The 10,376-nt window shown below is 40.2% G+C and overlaps 2 protein-coding genes and 4 non-coding genes across 13 annotated transcripts in view; 4 read left to right on the top strand and 2 right to left on the bottom strand.

Annotated features, from left to right (window-relative positions):
* gigyf2 (GRB10 interacting GYF protein 2) overlaps positions 1 to 2,906 on the bottom strand; it is a 19,342-nt gene extending 16,436 nt beyond the window's left edge. For all 8 annotated transcript variants that reach the window (XM_031855034.1, XM_031855035.1, XM_031855039.1 and 5 more), the window contains exons 1-4: positions 2,839 to 2,906; positions 831 to 882; positions 471 to 648; positions 202 to 297 (exon numbers count right to left, since the gene is read on the bottom strand). In XM_031855034.1, coding sequence (XP_031710894.1) covers positions 202 to 297; positions 471 to 648; positions 831 to 868 — 312 coding nt within the window. In that variant the 5' untranslated portion in view covers positions 869 to 882; positions 2,839 to 2,906. The remainder of the gene's footprint in view (positions 1 to 201; positions 298 to 470; positions 649 to 830; positions 883 to 2,838) is intronic.
* A 1,694-nt stretch (positions 2,907 to 4,600) lies between these two features.
* trnap-agg (transfer RNA proline (anticodon AGG)) lies at positions 4,601 to 4,672 on the top strand. Its single transcript has one exon. It is a non-coding gene; the product is annotated as a tRNA-Pro (tRNA).
* Positions 4,673 to 5,116: 444 nt separating this feature from the next.
* Positions 5,117 to 5,188, bottom strand: trnaw-cca (transfer RNA tryptophan (anticodon CCA)). The gene has a single exon. It is a non-coding gene; the product is annotated as a tRNA-Trp (tRNA).
* A 370-nt stretch (positions 5,189 to 5,558) lies between these two features.
* trnai-aau (transfer RNA isoleucine (anticodon AAU)) lies at positions 5,559 to 5,632 on the top strand. Its single transcript has one exon. It is a non-coding gene; the product is annotated as a tRNA-Ile (tRNA).
* A 565-nt stretch (positions 5,633 to 6,197) lies between these two features.
* On the top strand, positions 6,198 to 6,269 carry trnag-ucc (transfer RNA glycine (anticodon UCC)). Its single transcript has one exon. It is a non-coding gene; the product is annotated as a tRNA-Gly (tRNA).
* Positions 6,270 to 7,862: 1,593 nt separating this feature from the next.
* The window catches only part of kncn (kinocilin), a 5,852-nt gene continuing 3,338 nt past the window's right edge, over positions 7,863 to 10,376 (top strand). The window contains exons 1-3 of the mRNA XM_031855343.1: positions 7,863 to 8,018; positions 9,812 to 9,880; positions 9,964 to 10,035. Coding sequence (XP_031711203.1) covers positions 7,871 to 8,018; positions 9,812 to 9,880; positions 9,964 to 10,035 — 289 coding nt within the window. The 5' untranslated portion in view covers positions 7,863 to 7,870. The remainder of the gene's footprint in view (positions 8,019 to 9,811; positions 9,881 to 9,963; positions 10,036 to 10,376) is intronic.

Here is a 10,376-nt window from a genome sequence, read left to right as displayed (position 1 = left end):
TATATATATATAAATATATATATATATTGCCCTCAGGCCAGTTGGCTCCTTAATGTAGTTTATTGGATTATAAAGTACTTTTGGCAATAAAGGTACCAAAATACAGTTCCGGTGCAAAGAGGAGAGCTAAGCTTGGGCGAGAAGTCAGAAGGAAATGTTTCTGATTTCACCAAGACAGAGACCCGATAGAAGCACTCCTACCTGTTCCTCCTCTGTAAAAGACACGAGAGCCAGAGGCGGCAAGGGCTCCTCTTGCAATATGGGCAGGAACTCCTTATCGTGTAGGTCTATAGGGATCTAAACAATCACAGGTTTCACTGTTAAGATGCATGAAGGTTTGAAAGAATATGTTACAACACACCAAAATAAGATGTCAATTGAATCTGGGCAGGAACACAATTTGTATGCAAATCATGTTGACTTCAAGCCCGCATCGACAGCTAAGCTGCGGACATCATGGGCCTACCAACCTTGTTATCCTTTACATAAAGTGCTAGCATTTCTTCTCTCCCGTAGCGATAGTCTGCAAGTTTATACTTTGGCAATACAGGTGAGAGGGGTGGAGAGGCGACCCCGCAGCCACCTCCGACACCACCACCACCGACACCACCGCCGCTGCCACTACCACCTCCAGACAAGGCACGGAGCCTGTAGAGAGAAGGCATAGTCAAAGCAGAAGGGACAGAGAAAGGGGAGACAACAGATAAGCTGAACTTGACATGTCTGAACATGTATAGAAAAGCTGCACTGGGCCCCGACAGAAAAGCAGTTTCACAACCTACAAATCAGTTCTCGCAGAATAATCATGAAATTCATGCTAGTTTACTTACCATTCTGGTCCAAAGTTAAGTGTCTGGGTTTCGGCCATTCTTCCTTGAAGTTCTACAAATATGAAAAGGGAGAAAAAGGATTAGTACCACTCAGTATATACTGTTACGGCACATTCTACTGTTGAAAAAACAAGTTCAAGACAATAAATGTACATTAAGTCCCCGCAGTGCTGTCTTGCATCAGGGGGTTGAGCACTTTGAAAATCAATTACTATATCTTAACATCTGGATAACTAAACTTCAATCCTGTTTCCATCCCAAATACATTTGCAATCAATCTATATCTACAGAAGAGGAATAACTAAACCTATGATGTTTTACCATATTAGTTTAAGTAAATGTTTGTATTTAACAATGTATTCATCATAGCATAAATCTGACCAACAGAATTTGGAGAAATACTTGGTTTTATCACCTGCTTTAATGTATTACAACAGCCCATCCCACTAGCACACAAGCAGTGTTCAATTTCAGTATGCTAAAGCTATTTCAGGAAGTCTCTCAGCATGCAAAGAGGGTTCGCCAGACACCTGTAATTGTCAACAGGGGTTGCCTTTTACTTCAGCATATAACCAGAAAAGAATGATCACGTTTTGCCAACAAGATTAGCTGTTTGTTTACTTGTGTGTCGTTTTCCACTGCTAAGACTTTCCCTTACACTTAGGTTTCAAAGCAAGGACTTATTACATCGCGAGGCTTGCTCAGACATCAGGCACACACGGTGACAGTAGACAGACAGTACCGCTGACCATATGGAAGCCAGGATAAGCCACGTGTAAGTTAGAGTACTTAAAGCAATAAATTAACGCCTTAAGTTAACAGCATTTGTGCCGATTCTCCAGCACACTTCGCACATTTGCCAGTGTGAACATAAAGTTAGAAGACGACATAATGTTACGACTTGTTTGAAATTATTTAAGAGCCAAAGCTCGCCGACTGCCCAATCTCCAATAAAAACTCTTATTTGTACGGTTCTGTGGGACTTCCATTGTTAATAAGGGGGAACTGCTTCGGTCAGCTGAAAAAAAATGAATGATCACTATGTTCTTGCATAGTTGTCAGGATTGTTGACTCCACCGTGTAACATTAACGCTAAACAAATAGCTAAGCTATTTCAGCAGATGTCCACTCTGATGTTGTACATTGTAACCTTACTGAAGCTTGTATTATATTACTATTATTTACGTGACTGATTAATGTTAACGTCACACGCTGGCTAGAGCAGTGGTGATCATTTGGAAAGGTTTAGTGGAAAATCATCCTTAACGTTACCAACATGACGTTAGCTAACGTAGCAAGCTAACCAGTCAAATGAGTAGCTAACATGGATAATTGAGCTAACGTTGAAACTCATGACACTAGTAACTGACATTAGCCCACACATCTCCCAACGGTTAAACGTTGACAATAGAGTAACGGTTGTGTTGTAAGGTGGAATCAGAGTTGTAGTTTAACTACCACTTGCTACATGCTGCTGCCACCCCAGTGTATATTTCATAGCCAACGGTGGCCATGCTAGCGCGTTAGCTATCAGCAGTTGGCCAACTAATGTTAGCTAGCTAGCTAGCAGTGTTATAACCCATCATAGCTAACGTGTGCATGTCATACGTGAAGATCGACATGTGTTGCCGCTAAATTCGGTTATTACAGGAGAGAACGTATTGTTCTATATTCTACCGTTGTATACCACACGTAACACCGCTCTGACACATGAGTCAATCCCTATGATCAACACTTGTAGCTAGCATGCTAACAAGTTGGCTAACTAGCTACACGCGGCCTTCGAACAGACCGGATCCACAACATTTCCTTGACAAAACGTCCCGCACTAGCGTCCCGGACCAGCACACAGAGTCACTGGAGCCCGGTGCTGCAAGGCCAAGTAAACATGGTTGTTTAAGAACAGTCCCCAAGCACCCCAGCTCATCAGAACATGACTCTCTGACATGGCACTGTACTTAAATGTACGAATTTTCTTTGCTAGTGTATTAAACTTTGGCTGTCTTACCTCGGCTTGTTCTGACAGCACAAGGTTTGTATGCGAGTTGTGTGGCTCTCTCTCTCTCTCTCTTCGTTTTCCACAAGATGGCTGAGTGTGGGTCACATGACGACAGATAAAAACCCGTATGCCGTGGACAGCTTTGCTGACGGGTGCGTATTCTCAGACAGTGGAGTGAATATTACTACTGCATTTATCACTGTATTTATACTGTATTTATCACTGTATTTATCACTGTATTTGCACTGTATTTATCACTGTATTTATACTGTATTTATCACTGTTATATGCGCCGAAATGGCGGACAAAAGGTGTTTAAGAAGCATTAAATGCAGAAATAAATAAATATGTTAATAAATAAATAAAGGTTGATAATGAAACAGGGAATAGATCAACGAATATCTTTTTTATTTATTTATTTTATTTTAAAGGGACCATGTACAGTTTAAAACATAAATGTCACCATTTGATGCACCGTGCCAGATTATAGTTTTAAGGTAATTTGCATCTGTAGTCCCTTGGCAGGTCAAAACAAGGAAAGCACAATAACAAACAGTACAAGGTAAAGACATAATACAAAGATATACAAAAAATAACACACAAGACACACAATACAAAGCTACACAAGATAGCACTTGAATTCATTTCTACATTTTTATTCATCTACATTTATTTATTTCTGTATTTCTGTGTCTGTATGTTAATGAGGTAGAAGGGCCTCAGTCTGAAGCAGGATTGGTTTCACTACTGTATTGATTCGGGTAAACTTGGGCCTTGCTAGGCTTGCTGGCACAGCACAGTTTGTTGCCTCATTGACCTTCACCCTCCATACCTTGTGTGTATGGACCAAAGTAATTAAGATAAACAGATATCTGCAGATGGAAACAGAATCTATGGGCAACGAGATATCGGAAGGGATCTGGTTTCCGTTTTTTGTTCGTATTTGTTAAAAGGTAAACGAAGCTGCATTTGTATCTCAAAATCTTGTGAAGAGTGCTGTTTTCCGCCCCCCCCCTATTTGCGCGCGCGTCTTTGTTATGATGTTGCACAGAAACCCGTCTATGGTCAAGCTCATCCTAAAGTTAGTGGCTAGCCATCCATTAGAACTAATTCTACCACAGTGCTGTCTAGTTACGTGAGTATCAACACATTTACCTTTAAGCTGACATGACTCCTGAACTACTGTTGCTAAACTCTCCATTTACCTGCTTTCACAGCCAGATGCAAGCTAGCGTGCATTTCTCTCTACAGCAAGTGGTAAACAAATTCATGTTATGGAGTCATTCAGGTAAGTTATGACATTTTGCAAATAGCTACAACCGTTTTACAAACATTTTGCTAACAACAACGAAACACCCATTCTGTATAAACTCGAGCTGCTGTTGTTGCAATGAAACTAACTCAGGTTACATATTGTTTAACTCTAGTGAGATCCAATCCCGCTCGATGCAATCATCAAAAAATATATTTTCTTTAATAAATTATTTCGCCGCACTCTTGCAAAAAATATATTTTCTGAAATTAAAACAGGTGGCTTTGATGTAGTGCTAAAGTGTCGTGGAATTTGCCAGAGGCGCCACAAGCGCCACAAGCCGATGTTAGGTGATCAGAAAGGTAAGGAAACTATTATTGAAAACCTGCCAACAGAGATGTTAGGTGATCAGAAAGGTAAGGAAACTATTATTGAAAACCTGCCAACAGAGCGCCATCATGTTTGCTTGAATTTGTTAAGGTCTTTGTCTAACAACTCATCGCGCTCTGTGCGTTTCACGGCTCGTTGGTCTAGGGGTATGATTCTCGCTTAGGGTGCGAGAGGTCCCGGGTTCAAATCCCGGACGAGCCCAGTTTTTGGTTTGGATAATAGTTTCTTGCTGTCAGTATGTCGCCTCCTCATTTTTATCTAATTCTATTCTGCAGTCTTTAGTGTGACACTATCAGTGTCCTACTATCCCTTCAGGTATACATGTATACAGCTCATAAGTTCTTTCAGTTCAGTAGTTCAGTTTTAAAATGAAATGAAGTGAATTAAAAAAAGTATTAATTGAATTCAATAAAATCAATGGAAAATGCTTAGATCTTACCAGAGAACATGCATTAAAGAACCTCGAGGGAATGCGTATTTCTTTATCTATGTATTGGTTTCTTCAATTCCATATCTATTTTAGCATTTATTCCTTAATATGATCTCTTATTTTTATTTATTTCAGCATTTATTTATTTATGTATCTACTTCAGCATTTATTTATTATGAAAAGATGTTTCTTAAGTGAGTAACGGAAATAAGAATTGACCCCGACGTGATTTGAACACGCAACCTTCTGATCTGGAGTCAGACGCGCTACCGTTGCGCCACGAAGTCTAGTCATTTACTTGGTCACACATAATGAGTATTAGTAGGCATTCGTAGTTTTAAGGTATGGAGGCCAGAATATGAGTTATGTATAAATAAATAAATGCATTAATAAATGTATGAATAAATACAGAAATAAATAAATGCTTAAATAAATGTTTGAATACAGAAATAAATAAATAAAATAATAAATAAAAGCTGAAATAAATAAATGCTGAAATAAATATGGAAATAAAAAAATAGATGTATAGATAAATAAATAAAAATTGGTAATCAAACAGGACATAAAGAAATACATATCATATATTTATTTCTACATTTCTGTGTACACATTTGAAATGTATACACATCACATCTTTTGTGTGCAACTTGAATAATTGGCCGGTTAGCTCAGTTGGTTAGAGCGTGGTGCTAATAACGCCAAGGTCGCGGGTTCGATACCCGTACTGGCCAAGTGTTTTGTGCTTCCTTGATGACATCAGTAATCTTAAATTAATGAACCAAATAAATGTATGCATTGTACAATACAGTCTGACCCCAGTCTATGTATGGAATTAGCCATAAGTATCAAAAAAATATATGAAACTATGGAGGACAGAATATGATTTAAGAATAAATGAATAAATGTTTAAATAAATACAGAAATAAATAAATAAAAGAATAATTAAATGCTGAAATAAATAAATATTATTTTATTTATTAATTTCAGCATTTATTTATTTCAGTATTTATTTCAGCATTTAATTATTATTTTATTTATTTCTGTATTCAAACATTTATTTAAACATGTATTTATTTATTCCTGTATTTATTTATACTTATGGCATTTTCTGTCCTCCATAGTAAAGCAGGTCGTCTCTCTCTCTCTCTCTCTCTCTCTCTCTCTCTCTCTCGCTCTCGCTCTCTCTCGCTCTCTGTCGCTCGCTCGCTCGCTCGCTCGCTAGAAACTGACAAAGCATACAATCTATTCACGATAAAAACCCATTTGTTGAGTTATGACTCTGTCAGCTAATGTGTAGCGTTGGTGGTATAGTGGTAAGCATAGCTGCCTTCCAAGCAGTTGACCCGGGTTCGATTCCCGGCCAACGCATCCTTTTTTGATCGCTCTGGCTTCTTTTATTCATTTAATGAATGATGTAAATGATGTATCAAAAAACTTTACTGTATGTTCAGAACTGCAGCCTCCGAGATTATCTTGTAAAACTACATGTACAGAGCTGTAAATGCTCAAATGACTGTCCATTATTACTGTCGTGACAATCGTCCAATGTGGGGAGAAAAGTGATCCTTGACACTAAAAGTTTTTCTTATCTTAAATGTATTGAAGTTGATTATTAGATAGCACAGTGCCGTTAACCTCAGAGACGTAAGAGAGATGAGATACATTTGTGTCGTTACCTAACATTTGTGGTTATTGCCTCACATTTAATGAGTGTGCTTAACCCGGACTGAGCTCAAGCTGTGGTGATTTAGTGTGTTCATTATGTGAACACTGGAGATGGTGTGCCACTATAGTACAGGACGGCAAGGTCTGCCATCCTTCAATGCTCATCTCATATCATTGTGTACAACACCACTGATTTCTTTTTCGTTTCCCAGAAATTCCCTTAACTCCAATTTTGCTTCAAGATGATAACATTTCCCTTCTTATGCACTCACACCTTGAGGGAGCTTGACTTTCTGGTAGATGTTAGAGAACATAGCAAACACTCTTCTTATTATTTTCTTCAAGCGTTGACACACGAAGATATAACCTTTGACAATGGGTCGCTTAAAGGGTCACAAAGTTATAGGCGGCCTATGTCACGCACACACATGCACTCACACACACACACACACACACACAAACACCATATAACCAGCATTGATTGATAATAGATGTAGACATATACAGACTTGACATAGACTTGCCCAACAGGAAACGTGTTTTTCTTTCTCCCCACTAAGTTCATTTGTTATCCTATTCGCCTGTGTTAATCTTGCTTACCCTCCTTTTCCCTCTGTTGCCATGGATATGCTATTCCTATGGCAACTGCAGGCCTTTGTGGATGGCCTCGGGCCCCCACTGTAGAGGACTCTCTGAACCTTTCATTACACATTCCCTTCAAGCTCACAGACAAATCACACAAGTAGCACATACTCTAACTCCGTCTCTCTAACTGTCACCCGTTTTCTCTCTCTCTCCATCTCCCCTTCTCTCTCTCTGTGCCTCTGTGCTGCTCTGGCCTTGTACTTCTAAGTGCGTGACACTCTGCACATGCTAAAGACAGCCTCACAGCTGTTTGTCATTTTGGTGTTCATATTCACTAAAATGACACTCGAGCTATTCATTGCGTATGTGATGCTATAGATGCCAGTGCTGGTTGGAAGAGGGCTGTGATCAGATTTGCGGCACACGTATCAAGCTTTAATATTCGGTGGCAACGGAAACCAGATCTCAGTCTTTAAAGATGCATGAGACGTCTTGAGCTTTGGAGAACGGAGATGGAGGCTTCGCCAGAGAAGTGTGTCAGAGAGAGTGAAAGCATGGGAGGCTGGTGCAGATGTCAGTGAAGGTGCAACTGGCAGTGAGGGCCTGAAGCAGAGTGTAGTATCAAGACTGTTCACTGTCTGTGTGTCTGCGTCTGTGTGTGTGTGTGTGTGTGTGTATGTGTGTCTGAGGAGCAGGTGGGGGGGGCCTCCACCTGCTGAATGAACCCCGTCAGCGTTGGGGAGTACCATGGGCTACGGGTGGGATCAGCCTTGCTCAGCATTGTGGCGGGCTGCATCATCATCGGGATATCCAGGCAGTGTGACGCCGATGCTGTAGGAGGGATCTTCCTGGGAGCGGGAGGCCTCGGTGAGTGTGTGTGGAAGTTTTTAGGAACTACTGACCCAGTTGTGGGAACGGTATTTCGTCATTATGCTTTGAGCTTCTCCCTTCCATGAATCTTTTTCTGTCGTGTCACCATATATTGATGAAGAGTTGTTAGTGTAAACTGCTTAAAAAACATAGCATTCAAAACATTATTTTATCACCTTGGTACTTCATGACTTTTCTTAATTTTTAAGAGAATAGCTTTAACGTTTACATCATTTCTACCTTTTGGAGGCCTCTATGGAAACTATGGACACTTCTGTTTTTAGTCTGTGACACCTGCTTAAACACGATGGGTAATCACATAATAATCCTAACCCTGATACCATCATTCAAAACCAACCATTCACCCCTAACCCACCAGCGGGCAGGTGGATTTTAACAGGTTAAGTTTCCTCACTATGGAGGAAAACCTACTCTACATTTGTTTATGAATGATTTATTGAAAAACAAAAGAAATACATAATTTTCCATCCATACCCCAGAAAGAAATATTTCCTTACTTGATGTAATAATGTTTTGTCACCTTCATTGAATATGCAAGTTTAGGTTGTGTCAAAAAGAAAGTGCCACGTGGGAACTTTTCCAGATATTATGTTTTAATAAGGTCGGAGGGGAAAACATGTTACATAGCAATGATTGCTATCTCTACATATACAACAGTGGGATCTGTGACACCCCAAACAATGAGGAAGTAAAACGTATGTTCTCCTCAGAAAATCTCCTCAGAGTATTGTCTGCTTTGAGGAGGACACATTCATATCCAACGGGCAAACTGAGGAATGTTTTTTTAAAATTATTATTTAAATCCCAAATTAGTGAAAGTTCTGTGGCCTGTGACATTTCCCTTCTACCGCTCTTGAAAAAGACACCATGTGATCACTTGATACAACGGTGTAACTGGAGCCAACTGAAAGCCGGAGGAGCTTCACTGCCCAGATAAAGGAGTGAGAGAAAGGGAAAGAGCGAAGGGCAGGGCTTTCGATGCGAGGACGACAACATCAGCATGCATAGTTAATGGTAAATGTATTCTCACCGTTGATCTGATCAGCTTTCAATAATTCAGTTGTGTTTTTAATGTGCACAAGAGTTTGGCAAATCAAAAAGTGAGCGCAGCAGCTTGACGGAGTCGTTCACTCTGTGCAGCACTTGTGCAGTTAAGTAGCATCTAATTATGTGTTTTGGGGCTGATGCGCCTTGATGCCTCCTCCGACACATAGGCTGACTAATGAGTGTGAACAGAGTGTCCTCGACAGATTCCTTTCACTCCTTCTGCAGTTTCATGACATTTTGAGCACACGCAGGCTCGTCACAGCCACCCTCCGGACCTGCCGGGGTTTAATGTCGACTCTTGTGGCTTATAAGGGAAATCAATAACTGTTGAATTGGAGCGGAGTGCCACTGAGAGGCACGCGAGCCCTGCGGTTCAGATATTAATTTATACTTGGAGCTGAGCAGGAAGTAACATCACACTCTGTATGTAAAAATATCTGAAGGCTATTTCATCGAAGGCTGTCATTGATGTGATGTCTAAACGTATATGAAGAGCTGCTCTACCCTCTGGTGTGCCCACTTTAGAGCAAATACCGGTCAGAAAATAAACATGATTGATTATCATTTCTTTTGAGTACAAGATTGTGACAAATCAGTCGCGCTAACATTGCAGTTAATCTGTTCTTACTTGTTATTTATCCCACCAATAGTGGTTAGGCCACTATAATAAAAGCAGTGTTTATATGTAATTCATCAATTTAGTTATGCTGTCTGCTTTCCAGGCCTGCTCATATCGATCTACCCCTTCATAAGAGCCTGGCTGAACATCAACCATATTCTTCCATCCTTCGGTACGTTGTTTGATTTGAACAATTAATTGAAACACTTTTAAAGATATTTAAACATTACTTTGTCTCTTGTCTTAACAACCCAGGGAACTTCAGAGTGCACCCCACACCTGCCAATCCTGCTCCTATTCAACCTGTAGAGACACTAAGAAGAGAAGGTGAGTGAGTGTGGAGCCATGTTTCAACAGAAAAGTCAATCAACCATATACATGTAGCTTTCAACGATATGTTGTTCAGTCTGCTACCTGTTAGTGAGCTGTCAAGTTTGTGTCCAGTATATATTGACACCGGTCTGCACACTGTGGAGCTGATAGTTAACACCAGTGAGAAAGGTGTTGGGTCTATGTGGTTATTGCAGAGCATCAGTCATCTTACTGATATTGCACGGGGTGCAGTTGAAAAGTAAAAAAACAAAAGAAAGCGAGAGAGAGAGGGAGAGAGAGAGAGAGAGGGAGAGAGAGAGAGAGAGAGAGAGAGAGAGAGAGAGAGAGAGAGAGAG

This window comes from Anarrhichthys ocellatus, unplaced genomic scaffold (genome assembly GCF_004355925.1).
Source record: "Anarrhichthys ocellatus isolate YVR2014 unplaced genomic scaffold, GSC_Weel_1.0 scaffold15, whole genome shotgun sequence".
Classification (NCBI taxonomy): Eukaryota; Metazoa; Chordata; class Actinopteri; order Perciformes; family Anarhichadidae; genus Anarrhichthys; species Anarrhichthys ocellatus.
The sequence above is the reverse complement of the archived record's forward strand: the minus strand, read 5'-3'. Positions and strand labels throughout refer to the sequence as shown.